General features: G+C 37.3%; 2 protein-coding genes across 5 annotated transcripts in view; both read left to right on the top strand.

Moving 5' to 3' along the window:
* Positions 1–2,498: 2,498 nt before the first annotated feature.
* Positions 2,499–8,965, top strand: LOC105838151 (phosphorylase b kinase gamma catalytic chain, skeletal muscle/heart isoform). 2 transcript variants are annotated; one of them, XM_012683468.2, is made up of 9 exons: positions 2,499–2,590; positions 3,530–3,699; positions 3,812–4,096; positions 4,173–4,263; positions 5,511–5,647; positions 5,741–5,838; positions 6,345–6,428; positions 7,115–7,273; positions 7,492–8,965. In XM_012683468.2, the coding sequence occupies exons 1-9, from the start codon at positions 2,499–2,501 to the stop codon at positions 7,624–7,626; spliced, it is 1,251 nt and encodes a 416-aa protein (XP_012538922.1). In that variant the 3' UTR covers positions 7,627–8,965. The 2 variants fall into 2 exon arrangements, with proteins under 2 accessions (XP_012538922.1, XP_028046223.1); XM_028190422.1 differs by lacking the exon at positions 6,345–6,428.
* Positions 8,966–9,263: 298 nt separating this feature from the next.
* Positions 9,264–21,798, top strand: part of LOC105831999 (max-binding protein MNT) — a 44,025-nt gene continuing 31,490 nt past the window's right edge. Inside the window, exons 1-4 of one of the 3 annotated variants that reach the window (XM_036290531.1) lie at positions 9,264–11,514; positions 14,086–14,592; positions 17,635–17,667; positions 21,721–21,792. In XM_036290531.1, coding sequence (XP_036146424.1) covers positions 14,265–14,592; positions 17,635–17,667; positions 21,721–21,792 — 433 coding nt within the window. In that variant the 5' untranslated portion in view covers positions 9,264–11,514; positions 14,086–14,264. The remainder of the gene's footprint in view (positions 11,515–14,085; positions 14,593–17,634; positions 17,668–21,720; positions 21,793–21,798) is intronic. The other 2 variants (XM_036290532.1, XM_036290533.1) reach the window with 2 other exon arrangements.

Below are 21,798 nucleotides of genomic sequence, written 5' to 3'. Positions count from 1 at the left end.
CACGTTACGTTACGTTAAGTGCTCCATAAACCTAAGTTCGTACTTAAAATTAAACTTACATCAACGCACAAAGAAACTTTTAATGTAAGTTCTTAAGTTCTTACGTTAAGGATTTCTTTGTGCGTTGATTTAAGTTAAATTTTAAGTACAACTTAGGTTCGTATGGAGTACTTAACGTAACGTAACGCGTTATGGAAGAGTTTGTGCGGTGGCCCTAAGGGGATGTTAAACTGCTCGTCAAACTTGATCGAGGTCGATAATTAGTCGATAGTAGTCATTTGGGCACGTTATTAACAAAATTTTGTATGTATTTCTTTTATAGATTTAGAAATCCTTTTCCAGAATTAATTGTGGAGAATTTTTAATTCTGTAAATGCAATAAAAAGTTGTACATTGGAACAAATTGTACAATTCTGACGATAAAACAGATAGGATCCTCTTAAACACCGAAAACTTTTTTTCTAAGGTTCCTACCCAGTGAACACATTTTATAGCGGCAATATAACATGGAAGTTACATGTAATTTAACATTGTTATTCTTGTGATATGTAGGTGCTATATGACATGGAAATAACCTGTTACGTAATATTTGTTATACGCAAGTGATTTAGCTGTTATACGTCGTTTTGGCGTTACAGTTATATAACAAAAATTGGATAATCGTATATAACACGTTCGTATCAATATTATTACGGAACGATGCGTCGTAATTGACTCAGAAATCAGACATTATAACATCCTGAATGACAGATCTATTTAATAATAAAAAAATTATTATAAAGATAATGTTTCCAAAAATAACGGTTTGTCTACAATTACTGCGCACAAAAAATGCACAAAATCTAAATTCATCATGTGCTGAACAAAAACAGAATAATAAATGTATACTATTCAATTTTTCTTAGAATTATGATCTATATAGTTAACCATCTAATTAATCATTTGAACGCTTCAAAGATTAGTGCTAAATAGATCGCAATTTCCATCAAATTATTAAGGTTATGGAAAAAGATAAATTTAACAATGAAATTAATAAGTAAATAAATTAATGCTATTTATTTTTAATATGTTTTGCAAAATTTAATTGCTTTTATAAAAAATAATATAGTTGCGTCAGTTTACATATAGGTATATGTAGACAATAACAAGTACCCATATCGATGAGTCAAATTGGCGTAACAGGTAGAGTACAAGGTTCGTAATCCTAAGGTCCCGGGTTCAAACCTAGGAGCGGCAAGTAAGAATAAAATAAAAAATAACATAATTTAAATTTAATTAATTAATAAAAATTTATTCTAAATGTAGTATGTGCTGTTGATAAAAATAATTTCAAAAAAATAAAATTTTTATTTTATTTTATTTTTCTTTACTGTAACTGTTGTGTAACGGTTAGATAACATGTAATTATAACATGTTATATTGCTGAGTCGGAAATTGTAACTTACATGTAAGTTACGTGTAATTTCAGAGTAACGTAACCTGTTATATTCGGTTACACTGCTGTTACACTGCTATATTACTGTGTTCACTGGGCTACGACGCATCGTTCCGTAATAACATTGATACGAACGTGCTATGTTACGATTATACAATTTTTGTTGAATAACTGTAACGCCAAAACGATGTATAACAGCTAGATCACTTGCGTATAACAAATATTACGTAACAGGTTATTTCCATGTCATATAGCACCTACATATCACAAGAATAACAATGTTAAATTACATGTAACTTCCATGTTATATTGCCGCTATAAAATGTGTTCACTGGGGTCGACCGCAAGGGTCGATCACAAGACTGTGATTTTTTAATTTTTGTTCGTTTTTCATATAAACTTGTGTACTGCGCACTCCGTTAGTGTCTATATTTTAATTCTGGAGAAGGATTTTTAATTCTGTGTAATCAACAAAAAGATTTTTTAGAAAAACAATAATCGCGTTTAATCGGTAAAACAGACCCATCTCCAGCATCCCCTTAAATCAACGCACAAAGAAACTGTTAACGTAAGTTTTTAAGTTCTTACGTTAAGGATTTCTTTGTGCGTTGATTTAAGTTAAATTTTAAGTACAGCTTAGGTTAATATTATGGAGTACTTAACGTAACGTAAATGCGTTATGGAAGAGCTTATGCGGTCGCCTTAAAGCAGCCTTCACAGCGCACCAATGCAAGCTGTTTGTAGGCCACGTGACGAACACGAACTTTTCTGTCTCTCTCAGTAGAGTATGCGAACACGCACGAACAATAGTACAGTACGGTGCCGTCGCGCGATAGGAACATTAGGAACTTCGCTAGTAGCTAGTAGCATGTTCCAACTTCCGACTGCTTGCCAAGCAGCGTTTCGCAGTGCTCGGCTGTGCTCGGCGGACTTCGTCGAGTCTCTCTCGGGAGTGAATTGTTGTTCTCAGTAAAACGCATCGTTGTTGAGATTCGCGTGTGGACTTGTGGAGGGCGGCGCGTCTCTCTTATGAGCAAGCGACGTAGCAAGAACGACGCGAATCATGGCAAAGGATGAGTCTGACGACGTGCTGCCGGACAAGGACGCGGCAAAGGGATTCTACGCCAAGTACGAGCCTAAGGAGATCCTGGGCAGGTGCGTCGCTCCTCGTTTTATCCGGACAAATCGCATTTTCCTGATATTATTATTGTTAACTCGATGCCTCTATCTTATTCGTGTTTTGTGAATTTCCGCGTGACGCCAAAGATCGCGTCTAAATAGCGTTCGCGACAGATCATCACTCAAGTTGACGATGATATTACATAATTAAAACAATTCGATAAGTTCTTATACGTAGTTCTTATATATAGAATCTTAGGGTTATTGCGAATATTAAGGTTGTTTTGATGGATTGGGATTAATCCTGAAATGCTACTCTTATTTTTTTCTTGCATTACTCCAAGTGAAAATTCATCCACATAATTAAGAATATTTTTAATATCTATATTTTTTGTTTTTTGTAAATTGTAACAGAATTAATATAGTTCTAAGGAAAAAAATCTTACTAAACATTATTTTAATGGCTATTACTCACATTTTTCTTATATTAATACTACTCCGGATGAAAATTCACTCACATAATTATGAACTTTTTTACATTTTGTTATATCTATATAGACTATTATGTTTTTTTGTAGATTGCAAGGTATTAGAGTAACTGAATTGATGCAGTTCTAAAAATAATCTTATTAAATTTTTTAATTTGACATGCTGCTCATGTTTTTCTTATATTAACATTATTTTCTTATATTAACATTATATTAACAACATTATTAACATTATATTACATTATTTATATTAACAAAAATATACCTATAAAATTACAATTTTTTAAATATATTATTTTCTATTCTTTCTTTATAAGTTGCAAGGTGTTGGAATAACTAAACTGACATTATTTAACATAAACAAAGTCTTATTAAGTATTACTTTAATGTATGATAATTTTAATAAACTAAACTTTCCTAATTTGAATTTGCACTTAAATGAAAATTCATTCATAGTATCAGGATTAATAATCTTTCTGAATTTCAGGGGAATATCTTCTACTGTGAGAAGATGCATAGAGAAAGAGACAGGAAGAGAGTATGCAGCTAAAATTATAGATATCAGCAATGAGACTAATGAGGATGGACATACTATGAAGGATGCTACATTACAAGAAGTACAGATACTTCGTAGAGTAGCTGGACATCCATATATCAGTAAGTTGCCTAGTTTTCTCCTTTTTACAGATTTTAAAATTTGTTAATTTATTTTAAAACAAATACAACTACGTAAAATAATTGCAATTATTTCTTTTTTTTCCATTTTCAGTTGAATTGCATGATGTTTTTGAATCTAGTACATTTATATTCTTAATTTTTGAATTGTGCAAGAATGGAGAATTATTTGATTATCTTACATCGGTTGTGACTCTTTCTGAAAAGAAGACGCGTTATATCATGAGACAAGTATTCGAGGGTGTCCAGCACATACACAATCAAGGAATAGTGCATAGAGATTTAAAACCTGAGAATATATTACTTGACGATAACTTGAATGTAAAGATAACAGACTTTGGATTTGCCAGAATATTGAATCCTGGAGAAAAATTGGAAGGTTTATAAATTTACTTTTTTTTACATAAATATATTCCAAGTCTAAAGAATTAAAATTTTGTGTATATATTTTACAGATCTTTGTGGGACACCTGGCTATCTAGCACCAGAAGTATTAAAGTGTAGTATGTTTGAAAATATGGAAGGTTACGGATTTGAAGTTGACATGTAAGATTTCTTCAGAGTTAAAAAAAGTATAATAGAGCTTATCCATACATACTAAGAAACAAGTCATTAATTTGACTAAATTTTTTAATATAATAACTTGACTATATTTCTTCAGTTCTAATTTTTATATATTTAAATATGAATACTTAAACTTAAGAAATATAATTAAGTTGAAAAAATTTAAGTCAAGTTAACAACTTTTTTCTTAGTGCATAATACACAATGACTCATCATAAACATCACATCATACATGATTTTCTAGATATAATTACACGCGCGCGTACACATATACGTAAATTGATTTTCAAGGAGATTCTCCAGTCTTTTTACATAATATAAGAACATGACCAAATTTTAAGAACAAATTTGTGATTAATCCATGATTAATGTATTTTAAAGGCATTCTTGAATTTTTTTAAATTTTTGGACTGTAATTTTCCTTAAATAACTTTCTGAAATAAAATTGAATCATAAACTGGATCTACAATATAAAGTAAGCTTGGCATAAAAAGTAAGAATAAGAAATTTCTGTTGTAAGGAAACTGATATATAGACATAAGCGAAATAAATTATTTTTATTTTTTCTACTCTAACTGCAATCCTTATGCTTACGCTTAACCAATCAGAACACAATAGAATTGTCTTAATTGTTTTTAGCTTTTTTATTGTTATATTGTAGACTGAATTAACCTAAGCTCTTCTGTGAGCCCCCCCCTTTTTTTTTTATTACACCAGAAGTACTCTATGTATATTGTAGATTTAGCCCCTTACATAAAAACGAAAACAAGAGTTTTAAATAATTGTAAACAATAAAATTAAAAATTTTTAGAAATTATTTATAAGAATGGGATTTATAAATAATATTTTAGCATCACAAAAAATATAATTTTATTGTATCATTGTCCTTCAAAAGTAAAAAATTTTCATGAATTATAATTATCGTTAAATATAGTGCCATTAAACATGTAATGCTTTTGTTATTACATTTAAATCATTATTAAATATTTTTTCAATTTTTTTCACATTAATATTCTTCAATATTATGAGAAATATTTTTAAATAGATTATTATTTTTATGGCTTAAATTTTGTTTATTTTTTTGAAGACTGCTTCTATGTCATGAGATCTGTATGAATGAAAAGTCACATGATTTTCCTTCGGTTTTTGGACTGGAGAACTTAAATATATTGCATTTTTTGTGAAGTATACTTCTATTATATTTTCCATTTTTGTTTATGATGTAATAGATGGGCTTGTGGCGTGATTATGTTTACACTGTTAGTTGGCTGCCCTCCATTTTGGCATCGGAAGCAAATGGTTATGCTTAGAAACATAATGGAAGGAAAATATTCATTTACCTCTCCTGAATGGACTGATATAACAGGTAAAAATTATATTTAATATAAATTGTAACTTTTGAAAAATAATTGAATTTTTTTAAACGAAATAAGTATGAATTTTGCAATGTATATTTTAGAAGCTCCAAAGGATTTAATAAGAAAGTTGCTGGTTGTTGATCCAAGGAGAAGAATTTCTATAAAGGATGCACTGGAACATTCATTCTTTCACACTGTTGTAAGTACTTATTATTAAATTAGAAAAAATATCATTTATAACTTCTAATTTAAGATAAAAATATCAAAATAGTAAAATAAGATTAAAAGGCCTTTTTTAAGTAACTAATATATACTTTATGCACATTATATTCGCACTGCAAAATTATGATATCTCGCCATTAATTTATTTTGCTTTATTTTTTTCTATTATTCCAATTTTAAAATACCCATCTAAATACACAATATCCCAAGAGAAAGATTTTTTTTCTGTGGAATATTACAAATATTTTCATATCTAGGAATTATAACATGCACAACAAAAAAAAATACATAAAATGTATTTTATTATCATATAATGATGCAAATGTGGAGTTTATAAACAAGTGTAAGCTGCATAAAGTTACTAATTTTATGGGTATTTATTATTTTTTATTGTTTTTACTTTTACAATTAATAAAACATCGTGGAAATAAATCATAAAAATATTTAATATAATATATATAATTTTAAAGTATTGTCTTACAGTTATGGGATCAAGACATCTCTCCTCTAAAACGTTCACTGTCATCTAATTCGCGACGTCTGAGTAGGATATCTCAATTAGCTTTGGTAATTAATTAATTTTATTTTATTTTTATTTTGTCCCATGCAATGTTTTTTATCGATTTTTATTATTTTAAAATGTATTGTTATTATTTTTATGTTTACAGTTAACATTTATGTTGTTTTGTAATCAACATTTATTTATTATACTAAAATCATAAATAAGATCAGAAACAACATTAATATAAAAATCTGAAAATCAATTGAGAATGGCAAACTAAGCTACTTATAATTGAGCTAATTAACTGAGCTTGTGCGTGTTGCACATGTATTCACATATACATATGTTGTATACACATATGTTATATATGTTATATACATATATAATTAGTTGAATATATTTATTGCACCTTTGTACGAAAAACTAACAATATTAAGAATGTGTGCTATATGTTCATTCATATTAACACTTTTTATAGTTTAAGCATTGAGTATTCAATTGCATAGTATTATAGCTTTCATCTTATATGTGAGTGTGTGTGTGTGTGTGTGTGTATATATGTGTAATATATATATATATATATATATATATATATATATATATATGTGTGTGTGTGTGTGTGTGTACACACAAACACACACACAACAAATAATAATAATCTTTTTTGAAATATGTATATAATGTAAATGACTACTCTTTGCTGAATGAATTAGTACATATTTATTATACATATCTTTTTATCATTGTATAGGAATTGAAGGCAAAATCATTCAATGCTAGGAAGAGATTCCAATTGGCAATTGTTTGTGTGAGAGCTGCTATTCGTATTAAACGACTTCACATCACGCCTGAACCTCTTTCGACACATGTAGCATGTACCGATCCATATAGAATAAAAATTCTACGAAAGGTAAATTTTTTTCTAAGAAGAAAACATTGTTAACACAATTAAGTTCACATAATGCACATAGTGAATAATAATTGTAAGAAAAAATATTGATAGCGTTTTAAGTTTTACGAAAATCCGTATAAATATAAAGTTTTCTAATATTATTCTAAGATTGAATGGAAATTGTAATTAATAAAAAATAAATAATGCTAAAGATATTTTATATAATTTATTTGCAGGTGATTGATGGCTGCGCGTTTCGTGTCTATGGACATTGGGTGAAGAAAGGAGAGGGCCAGAATCGTGCAGCACTTTTCGAAAACACACCAAAAACGGAATTGAAACACCTATATGTTAGTAATTTAAGTAGATAACTATTATTTTGTTCAATCGTTTTAGTTAAATTTACTGATACTAGAATCTCGACGGTCCTAATGAAATATGTATCAATTAGATGTAATTATAAAATATTCGAAAGCAGACTTTTTTTTAGATTGAACTGTAATGGATAAATAGTGCTTGGACTGATCAGATTTTTATTTAATCTTATAAGGTTTTCTCTTTGTAATACTTTTAATCAATTGGTATATTGATTAAAACTAAAATAGCAAAAAAATTTGTGGAAAATATTTCAATTTTGAGTCGGAAAGTATAAAACATTTTCTGATAATATTTTTGTTTTACAATATATGCTACTTATCACATACAATGACTTGTGATAAAGAGTAAATTATTAAATATTATTTAAATTTTTGTTCTCAATTTTCAAAGCAAAACAATATATTTAATTATAAAAAAGACGTATTTCTATAACTATAAACAATGACACTTTGTGACTTATTACATAACATAGAATGAATAATATATATAATATTAATACGTGTTATTTTTGCAAAATGTATTCCAAGTTAAAGTTAGGTGTAAAAAAATAGATATTTGTGTTACAAGTGAGAGAAATCGGCCATTTCCTTTTTCAAGTGCATTCACGAGTAGGAAATAATCGATTCGCACATGTTATACACAATATCTTTTGTTACCTGTGCGTCAAAGTGTGGTCCTTGAGTGTGAATTGATAGATTAGCCAAGATTAAGTTCGTAAAAGCGACGAAATGCGTGTCGCGAGATGACCTGTGATACGACGCGAGTCATTCAGAATGAAGACAAAGGTGTGGAAAAATGATCAAGCGTGAGGGATTTGGGGGAATAATTGTACGGAAATGATTCCTGTACAACTATTTCCGCATGTTTGATCGGTAAGGGAATGAGTTACTTGTGCGAGAAAAACTGTCCATGTACAATTGGCGATTTTACGGCCAGTAGAGGGTCACGAAAAGAACCACTTTTGACGCACAAAAAATGTTTTCAGAAATGAATTTTTAGATTAATTTTCATTAGGGGACATACAATATTTCATGTAAAATCTAGTCACAATTTTTGTACAAATAAAGTTGTCTTAAAGCACATAGGTTGATACATTTTTGTAACAAAATTAATACGCAAATCGACCAAAATTTATTTGTACAATGTTTAAAAAAAAATTAATTTTAGATATTCTTAAATTTATTTCGCAAAAACTTTTTCCAAGCTATCACCATAGTTATCATCATGTGTCACTTCTGTCATTTGTATTCCTTCGCCTTTGTTACTGTTTGTTATAGTTACACTATATTTTCTTTGTATGCACATAAAATAAAATAGGTATATGATAATCGAGCAAGGTTATGGGCCATCAATTAATAAACGTTTGTTGTTCGCAAAGAATTTAAGAAAAAAATGTATGACTAGGATTAGACAGAAGGAAGAACATTTTTGTTTTGAGAATATCTTTATTTTCAAAGAATATATTAAATATATTAAAATGGAATTATATATAAGTTAAATAGATATAATATGCTTACATAAAGAATTTTATATAATTTTATCAAGAAAGATATATTTTCTTATTATTTATCAATAATTTTCATAATTAAAAGGGAAAAAATATTAAATAGAGGAAATAACAATATTTTTAAAACAAGAATTCGAGTTTTTTAAATATATTATTATTGTCAAAATAATTATATATTGTGCTCTTTTCTTTTAGATGACTAATATTATATTGAAATACAAATATTTTTATCATTATATAAGAATATAGTTTCTCACTTTATGAAACAAAATGATTAAATCGTATATATTACTTTTATTTAATACTAATACAGTTTTATATATGTAAAGATACAGAAAAAAGAATATTCTTCTTTTGAGAATGTTTATTTTCGAAATATTAAATATTGAATTGAGAGATTACATGTATAGTATTAAATAGACATATAAAATGTATTTTACATGAAAATTTATGTACTAATTTTATTAAATATATTCTCATTTTTCAAAAGTACTTTGTGAGTTGAAAAGAAAAAAAATCAGAAAATAATAATACATTTAACAATTAGAACGTGTTAATATATCTGTTATTATTATGAAAACAATTGTGCTTTTTATGTCACTACTGACTTTAATCAGATGACTTGATATTGAAACAAAAATATATTTTGCTGAAAGATTATCTCAAATTCTTTAAAGAAGATTAAATTACATGTATGAAAATAATAAAACTTTCTTATGCATAAAACAATAATTAAATAACAAATATTAATTTAAACCCTCAACGGTCACACATTCAAATAATTTCAGTATGATCACTGAAAATCGTGAGGACCTTAACGACTTTAAATGGTTTTCACATTGAAAATATGCGCTCTTTTGACTCGGAAAAATTACTGTACATTATTCAAGTATTCTAAAATGTGCTTCAATGGTTAACGTAGTAAAATTTTTATCTTGACACATTGAAAGAAAATTTATGAAAAGGGAAACAGAAAATAACTTTTTTTCGAATTAAGTACGAAATTTGAAAAATTGCTGGGGTCATTGTGACCCCCGAGTTGAGGGCCAATTGGATGCTAGCGATCTTCTCCGAGTATATCGTGTCTCCAGCGGTCGCTGGCAGAGCGGCGGCGGTCACCTCGCACTCTCGCAGCCTCCCGCGACCTCGTGAGCGCGTGGCCTGCGCTCGCGCGCGCGCACTGGCGAAAGTAAACAATAGAGCTCCGTCCGGCGCGGAGACGGAGCAGAAGAAGCGGCAACGTCGCGCGCTCGTGCCCGCTCGCGCGCGCTCGGCTCGTCTCGCCGTCGATCCATGTGACAGAGAAGGAACGTAACAAAAGGTGGAGCGCGCGGAGGGTGACGCCGCTCGACCGCCGCCGCGTCGGTCGCGAACGGAGCGCGAGGCGAGTGTTTGCCCGGGCGAGCCGGGTGTCGGGTGTGCTCCGCGCGCGCTCTCTCTCGTCGTTTCGCGTTCTCTCGCGTGTTTCCTCGCGCGCGTACGTGCCTGGCCGCTCGTACGCTCTCACGAAAAAGAGAGAGAGAGAGAGAGGAGCGTAGTGTCCGCGTCGCGTCGCGTTTACCAGCAAGCGAGAGGAAGAGGAGGAGTAAAACGGTCGGCCGATAGACGCGAGTGCAAATACCGCCGATACGCACCATGACGACGACGACGACGACGGCGACGATGACGACGATGACGATGACGATGACGATGACGGCGACGGCGACGGCGATGACCGATCGACGGCGCGAGTGAAGGAAAAACGACTCTCTCGGCCGCGAAGGGCAAGACGCTCGCGCGCGAGACACTCGTCTCACACGCCCAGCGGGACTGCTGCGTCACATGGGCCGCGCTCATTCGTCGATACAGCCGGGTGACGTCACGAGCCGCGCTACTATTGGCCCGCACCGCCCGGACACGTGAATCGTGGCCGAGCAAGCATGGCAGTTTGATGCGCAGTGGTTTTCAGCACTTGTAAAATGCCACCGCCACGCGCCAGATCGATCAGGTTATAACCCGCGTTTCGCCGCGCGCTCCGAAACGTTCGCGAAAACGCCTCGTGATCGGCGGCCGCCTTCTTCCTCACGTCGCGGTCTCGGCCTCGGGGCCCGCTACTCTCTCGTCGTCGTCGTCGTCGGCGGTGGTGGCGGCGGCGGCGGTCGCTTCCTCTCGCGGTCCCTCCGGGTCGTCGCGGAGTGACGGTACACACACGCGCGCGCCGCTGACAGGATCGGCGCCGCCGTTCCTTCCCGACGACGACGGACTGCGAGCCTCAGCGGGGGATTGGAGACCCGACCGACACGATTGTAACGCGCCTCGTAGTGTTTTACACCTGGCCAACGTGTGTGTGGGAACGGGAACGTCGTACGGCCCGGGTCGCAACGTGCTTCAATCCGTAAGTTTTGCCGGAGGTACCACCGGAGCCCTTTTCCATTGTCTATTTCCTTTCCTTCTATTTTCTAATCCTTCGTGATCGTGCCTTTCTCTCGCACGAACCACCACGCCCGTTCGAGAGAAAGAGCGACAGGGCCGGGGGGGAGGGAGGGAGGGGCGGAAGAAGGTGGGCGCACGCGAGAGAGAAAGAGGAGCTTAGAGAGGAGAGAGAAAGAGAGAGAGAGAGAGAGAGAACGCGAGCGCGGGCGAGCCTCGGTGAACCCATTATCTCCGTTACTAGCGCCTATTTAATTAACATGTGTATAGAGATGGTTGCGTGGCGTGTTTTCCGTGCTATAACGTGCCATAATAGAGGCGGCCAATGGCGCGACGTCAGGCCGGTAACGTCACGGGGCCGCCGTGCCCCGCGATTGGTCGGCGTCGCATGCGTCGTCGGCCGTTCTAACGTGCGTGTGTGTCGCGCCTTGTCTCGATTTTTCGGAAACCTCGCGTTTTCTCGCCTCCTCCGGAGTTTCGCCGCTCCGGCGTCGGGCGTCCGCGTTCGCGCGCGCACATAACGCTCCGTCGCTGTCGCTGACGGCGATGACGGCGACAACGACGGCACCGCCGCCGCCGCTGCTTGGCTAATTGCCGCGCTGCTCCGTTCCGTTCCACGCGTCCGCTTCGTTCCCTCCCGTCCCGCCGCCTCTCCCCTTCCCCTCCACCTCCCCCCCTCGCTCCACCACCACTATTTTCGTCTGCCGACCCCCGCGCGCGTCTCCCGCGGAGAATGCGAGCGCGACCGCGCGTCGCCGACGTCGTCCGCTTTCGCGAACCCGTCGTCGAAATACGTGTATGCCTGAATGACTTTCAAATTGGCATACCGAGCTCGAAAGCTTTCGGTTCCGTTTATTCCGACGATACGACAGCTTTTCCCCCTCCCCCGTTTTTTTTTTTTTTAGCAGCTTATTTTTCCCCGACAGGTGCAGCTTTCGACGAATCGTTCGCGTGCTTCTAAGATTTATTTCCTTCTCCCTCGCACGTCCGTTCGATTCTTTACGTGGACATGGGTTTACTTCATTTTTTGTAAGGCGAGAGGATTGTGTGATTTCATGCGCCGATACAACGCAGCCGCGTGCACTCTCGTGGCCGTTTCGCGCACGCAAGCGGCCACGTAACGAGACGCCACTGCCGCGGTCTCCCCTTTCTTTTTTTTTTTTCTTCCTTCCACCACGCGTGTTCGAGCGGCGGCGACGGCGGCGGTGGCGGCGGGGTAACGGGGGGGAGGGGGCGGTCCGCGCGAGAGTGCCGCTACACGTTTGCACGGTCCCGTGCAATTGTCGATTTCCGATCGTTCCGCGCGATATTGAGAGCTCGTACACGTCACCCTGGACGAGCGTGCCTCTTGTTAATCGGCAGAATTATTGAGCCGAGAGTTTAACTGTCTCGAGATAAAAAGCTCCGAGCAGCGAAACGTGGAAGGCCGCGTTCAGGACGAGAGAGAGAGAGAGAGAAATGGGACGGGTTTAACACCGAGGCTACGTCGCCTCGCGCAGAGTTGCCAGAGATTCGGGCAGTTTTCTCCCGCAAATTTGGATTTTGTCACTTGTTATTGTAACGAGATATTTTTTTTGGGGGGGGGAGGAAAATCCATCGTGAATTATTATATTTCTATATACAATTCGAATTGGAATTGAAACCACTTCGATCGTTTATCGCAAAGTCGACGCGCTTGGAAAATCGATTTTTCAAATTGAAACATCCGTCTGTCGGAATATCCGTTTTCAAACGACCCGTCCGACTCCGCTCCAACGCGGCCGAGCCGACAGCGGCGAGCTCGTGACCAACTTGCCAGATCCGATTCGCCGCCACAGCGAGGGGAAGGTGGTGGGGGACACTCACACCGAACGGGAGCCAATCGGCGCGGCGCTGAGCGCACGCGACGTGGGCTCCTACGTGCCCTCTCCTCGCACGAGTGAATGTGGCAGCGCGGCTCGGATCCGCTCCGGAGTCTCCGTTTGGGATACGTGTCGCGTTCGTGCTGCGCGCTGCAGAAAAAAAATAAAGAGAGCCGCTGACGCGCCTGCGCGGCGCGCTCCGTCCGCGATGCGCTGTTGCAAGAGCGTCGCGACGTGAGTGGGTGGCCGGGGACAGGTGAGGGAGGGAGGGGGAGGGGGGATAGGGGACGGCAGGGGAAGAGCTTCCCGCGCGACCGCGTTACGTCACGCGTGTACGTCACGTGACGTATGTCGTAGACACACCGGTCGTGTCCGCGACGTCCACGACACCCTCTCAGATAACGCCGTCGATTCCGGCGAGCTCCAAACAAAACGCAGTAAATCGCGTCTCTCTCCTCCCTTCCCCCCCCCCCCTCTTCCCCCATCTTTTATTTGTTTTTCTCTTAGTCTTGAATTCGCTACATGCCCATTATCGCCTACTTTTGGGAAAAGGTGGAAAAGTTATTAGCTGAATATTCGCGATATAAATAGGATTAATGAATTTAACGAGACAGTTTTTAAAAGCCACTGAAAAGATTACAATTTTTATCTGTAATGCTTGTTTATTAACGGCTCCGTTTCTTCCTCGCACGCAGACCTGTCATCCGCCGCGAGCAGCAGGGGCAGCGGCGGCGGCGGCGGCAGCAGCGAAGGAGGAAGGTCGAGGGGGGAGCGGAGGGGAGGGGACCGGGCGTCGGGCTCGCGACTCGCCGCTCCTGTCGATTCATCGCCGGCGTCCGGAACCGACGACGGCGGCTGCGACGCCGGCGATTCGATGCGGCGGAATCCAAGCAATCATTGCACGTCGGCCGAATACATAGACTCGACGGGACAGCAGCATCAGCATCAGCAGGCGCAGCAACGCCGCCATCGCCAGCGTGTGTTTCACCCCTCTACGCCCAGCAGGACAGAACAGCAGCAAACCGGCCGCAGGATGAGCCTGGAAACGTTACTGCAAGCGGCCTACTATGTTGAACAACAGGAAGAGAAGAAGCGGGAGCGCCTGGCGAGCACCTCGTCCTCCTCCTCCTCCTGCGACCAGCATTCGTTTGCGCCTGCGCCGACCCACTCCAATCACACTTACGTCTCTAGCGAGCCACGTGGTGAGTACCACGCGCCGCTTCTCCGGCGCGACCTTTTACGTCGTATTGTTACGACGGGATGCAATGGCGTTTACGTTGCATCGCGATCGTAAAATTGATTCCCACCAACTCCGATTAATTTAATCGGGCCCGTTTACGTCAGCCTTGACTAATTTTTAACTCGGCTTAATTTACCTTCTATCTCCTGACTCTTGGAACTGGCCATCCGTTCAGCCGATTAAATTTATGAATTGCCGCCGTAAAAACTGATCGTATTATTTTCTTTTCTTTTGTTCGTTTTCGATACAATCTACAATTTATATATAAAATATAATGTATTTTTAATTAACTTTTTAATCGACGTGGACGAATTAAAACATTTGGTTAGAGATAATCAGTTGTAAGTTTTGCAGTTGACAATTTATAAATTTAATCGTTGGAATATAAATTAATTGAAGTTACTTAGCTCTTTGTGCACAGCTACTCGACATATCGATTGTCATGCCGTTTACGTACAAACAACAATTCATTTTGCAGAAAGCTAAATGCGTTTTCTTACAATTTAATTTTTCTTTTCACGTGTCGTTTTAATTTTATTTTATTGCTGCAACATTTTCAAAATTAAGAATTTCTTTTCTGTCATTTGTCAGATATAAATTTCGATGTCGGAAATGAAAAGTCTCGCATGAACGACGTGAATAGCGTGACAGATATAGCGTGTTAATGTTAAATCTCTTTTAATCGCGGTGTGCTTTTCCTCGTAAACATAGATAACGACAAACGAGTGCCATATGCGTTTTCATTACGCCATTGCGTTATCAAGAGCGACAATTGCTTCTACATTTTTCTGTATCACTGCAATAATCTCTCTCTTGAATGTAGTAATGCTGATAAGAATAACGTTTCCTTTTGAGCACGCAGGAATATCGATCGAGTCGTTATGACGAATTTTCAGCGTGCCAGAATGAAGCGAGCCGGTGCAAAATGCATTGTTGTGTCTGCAACGTGTTATCCTTATCTTTCTTCAATGATAAAATGGAGAGGCTTTTAAGTCACATGTAGACGAAACACGCGAGCGATGCGTTCGATTAATGTTCCGATGTTGCGTTTGCGCTTAATTAAACAGGCTCGCGTTAAGTTTGCATATTCTTTTATCATATCACTGTGAGTAAGACTCACAATGTGGAAGGTAACGTTTTGCGTCTCTTTGATTAGATTAGATAGAAGAATCGATGACATCGATAAAGGGTATTGTATAACTGCGATGCAACCTTTCATGAAGCATCTGTAGAATAATCTTCTTCTGAATAATAGAATTTTATCAAAGTTTTGGATTATAATATAACGTCCTTTTGCTGGAACGATAAACTTTTTTTTTTCAAACATGCAATTTTCGGTGAAAGGCATTTTTGCTCCAAAATTCAGTTACAGCATAATTTTATTGCGAAACATTGGCAAAGGCAGTCCAAGTTAAGAGAAATAATAAATACGTAATCTTATTCTTTACCTCCTTTCTCTCTCTCTCTCTCTCTCTCTCTCTCTCTCTCTCTCTCTCTCTCTCTCTCTCTCTCTCTCTCTCTCTCTCTTTCTCGCTTTCTCTCTCTTTATGTTTCACACATAACTTGAAAACAACACAACATGCGTTGACAATCATGTGCCTGCTTTGAGTGAGAAGCACTGGCATACGCAGTTGCGTGCGATGACCACGCGTTCACCGCCTCCAAATTAGGTATGATTTACCTCGTGGCAGTGTTTCTCAACCGTAACAAACACGGAGAGAAAGTAACGAAGAAGACGAACTCAGCACGTTGAACGACGCGTTTTGAAACAAAACTCGACTTACCTTGGCCTTGCGTTGGCTCCGTTCCTGAAGGCATTCTCTATCTTTTTCCTATTTTACTCTCCAAATAAATACGTACTACAAAATGATAAAATCGTTACTTTTGTATACGATTGATGCTAGCTTTGTCCGGAAATGTAGATATCGATTGTTCATACTTTGAGTGTTGGCGAACAAGAAACTTTATTAATGTCTTCTTGCTATTACGTTCGCCTAAGTTGACATTAGCGTTACCTCTGCGCGTGAGAGATAAGCCCTCGTAAAAAAAAAAAACTTGTACAGATATAAGATTACTGTGCTGGTTACTGAACAATTGCCAATATATATACACATATACACATTATATGTATGTATATATATATATATATATATATATATATATTTACATATAACGAATTACGAATATTAAAAAAAAAATTAATTAAAAATTAATTGCAAAAGATTAATAAGACTTCAAAATGATAATTTTTTTACAAATGAGTTTTCTTAGCTTTAATTTTGATACAGATTCTATATTTTTTTTACTTGAAAATGTATTTATATTTAGTTTTGTTTTTTATTTGTACATAAAAAAATTGATATAGTGACACTCTACGTAAACCGTAACCACATGCGCGTTAAATTCTCTCACACACACACACACACACACACACACACACACACACACACACACACACACACTTCATAACATTGATTTTCATCTTTGTTTTACTTATTCAATATTATTCTGCTACGTATTGCTATCTCTATCAATTTTTTTTTTCCAATTGTACCGCTATTATATTTTATGTTTGCTACCATGTATATATTACTCTTGAAAGCCGTACAGGATTGTACCCTCCGGCTAAATATATTGTAATCAATCAATCAATCAATCAATCAATTTCTCTCTCTCTCTCTCTCTCTCTCTCTCTCTCTCTCTCTCTCTCTCTTGTTCTTTTCGACTTACCGCTTTATTTTTAAATATTACAAAACATCGAAATGAGAAACAAGTAAAAGGACAATTAAAAAAATTTCTTAAAATGCCAAACACGATTTACGACAAGAAAGTCACCGCTTTGTTGTGCTGCAACGATAATAGTATCGTGAGTACCATCACGCGACATGTATTTTGCCGTCCGAACATTAATTCCACGTTACAAAATGCGGCCGCTAGTATAAGTCGAGCATTTCTCCCTCGAGAGCATCGAGGATGATGGAATTTTCCCTTTCTCGTGTTGTAGCTAGACACGCGCGAAAGTGCATCGCGGATGAAGGTGAGTATTTACAAGGGTCACGAGGGAAGACAAAGAAAACGGGCTAGGTGAGAGGGGAGAGCAAGCTTTAGGTTTGCTCGCTGCGATGATGGAGAAGGGAGCAGCGCAAAGGAGCGCAAAGGATCCGACTGATTCGCCGTGCGCTTCGCATCTTTTTGCTTGCGGCAAAATCAACGTGCGCGCGCGTTCGAACCACTTGCATGCGGAGCGAGGACGGAGTGAAGAGGGGGTGAAGGAGAAAGAGGGCGAGAGAGTGGAGTTATGAGCGGCGCGGGAGGGAGAGATCTCGGAGGGTGGCGGAAGTCGAGCGACTCAAATGCAGGGAGGGGTGTGGAGGAGACGGACGGGGAAGTGCCGTAGGTATCCGACGAGGTCGAATCGTCACGAGTACGTAGGGAGGGAAAGCGGCGCGAAACTGTGAGGCGGGTGGGGAGGGGAAAGAGGCGGGTGAGAGAACCGATGGTGACTGTAGAGGCAATACGACGACGCAACGGTGGGGAGTAGGGGCACAGTGCTATGGTGGTGGCATCAGTGGATAATGGTGAGGGTAAACCCGGGTATCACGCGTGTTCGCTACACGAGGACAAGAAGAGGGGGAGGGGGGACGTTCGGTCACTGACTCTGAAGCTATGGTGCGGTGGGCTACTCGCGCTTCATTCATGAGCGCGCCATCTACTCGTGTGCGCAGCTGTTATTCTCTCTCTTTCTTTCTCCGTCTCCCCCTCCCCCTCTCCATCTTCTTTTTTAAAATTTTTTAATAACATTGTATGACCCTGAGGGATTATTTGTCTATTGAGGTTGACAAAGTATAACGAACGAATCTTACGAATTATGTATTTATCTTTTGTGAATTGTGAATATGCAATTTAGTCGCGGTAAAATCTCCAGAATTAAAAAGTGTCGCACGCGCGCGTGCAATTCTGGTTGTAGTGCGGATGATTTAAACGCTGTAATTCGCTCTCTATCTTCGCGCATCCGGTCTGTTATCCTGGTACGCGTGCTGCACTAGCACAACGGTGCGTGATTATACCTGATGTAACAGGCAACGTGTGTTAAACGACCACTTAAGACCATCTATCGTGCACGCGGCTGAAGGATACAGTTCCACTTTATAACGTCGTAATGTGACTGTCTTCCCCTATATTTTACGCCGCGCTAGGCAAACGCTGTCTCTATGAGAGAGAAATTATACAATTTCCGGTGTCACCCTCAATCCGTTCCATTTATTTGTTCGATGCAAAACGTGCAATTAAATCTTAAATCCTTTCACGGATTTCTGAATTTTGGAACCTTTTTATTATATAGATTTGTGTACTAGTCAATCATGAAAGGTTCATATAATTATAAAAATTACATACACTTGTGCGCGCGTCTATAATTTGAAAAAGAAAGAATTTGAAAGTGTCATGAATAGTACTATACTGCATACTGCGGCAGAGTAGAAGTTAACGCATCAATTTCCGTAGAAATAAGTATAGCACAGCCGAAAACGTAAAATGCGCTCGAAATGATTTAGAAAATTTTACTTTGCGATGATAAATTTTATTACTATGTACGTGTGCGTGTGTGGAGACGGCAAGTAACAGGAGGAAAATATGGAAGCGCAGCCAGCCAGCAACGACCGGTGAACACGCGGACAAATCGGCCGCCGGAATGCGCATGCGCGTCGTCCCCGGCTAAATCCCCCCACTCGGCTGTGACGGCCGCGTGGCGTCCTGATCAATTTGCGGTGTTGCCGGTTTCTTCATGGCTCTAGAGGGGCGGCGGGTGAAGCGAATTGAAGCGAGACAGAGCTGCTTCAGCAAGCTTGATCGCCTCCCCACCCTCGTGTTTGTTCCACGCTCGTGCCCCCTACCAGCTTGGTCACAGCTCCCACCCGTCGCGTCGGCCGGACTTTCTAGGGGATTCTCCTCACCTATTCTCCAATCTAGCACGTGGAGACGCGCTTCTTTCAATTTTTCATACCTTATCGACCTGTGGATTCACCGGTCGCCTCTATGGCATGAAATGCACTCGCGAAAATCTGGAATATATAGAGCCTCACCCAACTTCGATTAGCTTAATCAACTGATTAAATTTATGCTAACTGCAAAACTGATCTTTCTTAACCCAATTTAATTATTTTTAATTATTTTAATTAAAAACTTAATTATATTAATTTAATATGTTGTATACTTTACAAAAATAAATTATAATTTGCAGAAAATAATTAACAAAGAAAATAATACAATCAATTTTAGTTTTATGGTTGATTTCTTTTAAATTAAATCGACCGATCAAATTAATCTCGAAAATCAGTCAATAGAGAGACAAAGGGTGGAAATATTATACGTGCAAGAAGATGCGCCCCCTATGCTTATGCGTGCATCGATCCTTATCATCAGAAGGGAAAAGGAAAAGTGTTTTAACGCAAAAAAATAACATTCTTGTTTTACCTCCATATCAGAATAACAGACCTGTTGACTTTGTAGTTTTTGTTTAATTTTGCAAAAGATACACAGAAAAAAAGAACACATTCTTGTTTTGAAAATATTTTTTTCACCGTCAAATTTGATCGGAGTCGATAATGTAGAATCATTCTTGCACATTATTAACAAGATTTTATATGTATATTTTTTAGTATTAAGCTCCATATTGATAATAATATGTGTACTTTAATTCTGGAAATGGATTTTTAAATCTATAAGAAAAATACACATAAAATCTCTTACGAAAATTTTGTAACGATCGAGATTTCGTACGTGTTTTTTTTATATAGATTTAGAAATTATTTTTCAAAATTGAAGTACACATATTACTACCAGTGTGCAAACAAGACTTTACATTAAAAATGAAAGAATATTCTTTATAAAAGAAAATATATACAAAATCTCGTAACAAAAATTATTACTTGATCGATAAAACGGACTCTTTCTCCAGCATCCCTTAGGGACATTATTATTCCACAATCCAGACTGATAGTATTGCCATACCATAGTCTAATTGTGCACATACTTTTAATCTCGAGAAAGATTTCCAATTCTACAAAAGCAATAAGATGAAAAGCAATGAGTACTTTTGATTAAAAAATGTTGCGTTTAATCGGTAAAACAGACCTGTCTCCAACATCCCCTTAAATACTGAAATGCGATTATGATACATTTCTATCAATATAGATTAACTTTAATCTCGGTTTAACTTACTTATCTCATTCTAGTTCTAAAAATTAGAAAAAGAATAGAATAATTTAAACCGAGATTAAAGTTAATCTAATCTAGTCGATAGAAATGGACCTATGTAGCACGTTAAATAGACATATAATTAATTTGCTTACATGAAATTGAATGAATTTTGTACAGTTTTATTTAAAAGATATATTATTATTCGATGATAATTTAACGACTTGAAAGGAAAAAATTCCACAGAAAACAATATCTTTAAATAAAGAATTTTCTAATATTTATTATTATTATAAAAACGATCATATTATGGTGAAATTTAAGATTACGAAATTCTTGAAAACAGATTAAATTATATATAAGCAAAAAATTACTATTATCTCATATATTTATAAGCAAGAATATAACCAAGAATTTATTGGTTGTACCTATATGAAACAATTGTTAAATAAAATATACTAAGTTAATAAAAGAATATGTATCAATATAAAAACACAAATTATCTAATACTAAATAAGCCAAAATTAGTGGAAAGAAATTACACAATATATTATATATATTATACCTTAATATAGCTTTTAAATGATCAATAACATTATATGCATTATTAAATATTAATTACAATTGTAAATATTGAGCATTTAGAAGCTGCTTGAGTTAAGTGAGAAATAATAATATCACGATATTAAATTAATTAATTATATAATTAATAATAATGTCAGGAAGTACAATTATTTGAATAAAGTATATATAATATTTTATTTAGATAAACCTAAAATTAAATTATATTTATCTTGTTAAGATACGTTTACATTTAACTTTACCTAAATAATTTTAAGTTTAAGCGCAATACTGTATATAATATATAACAAATAAGCATTTTCTGTGTTTTCAGGTGCCAAATGTAAAAGAGAACGCACAGAGTCGGATGATCTCTTCTGTGAAGAGAAGATGTTGATCATCGATGGTGAGT

The sequence above is a fragment of the Monomorium pharaonis genome, chromosome 8, assembly GCF_013373865.1.
Source record: "Monomorium pharaonis isolate MP-MQ-018 chromosome 8, ASM1337386v2, whole genome shotgun sequence".
Lineage (NCBI taxonomy): Eukaryota > Metazoa > Arthropoda > Insecta > Hymenoptera > Formicidae > Monomorium > Monomorium pharaonis.
Note: the sequence above shows the minus strand (reverse complement) of the source record. Positions and strands in the feature narration are given on the sequence as shown.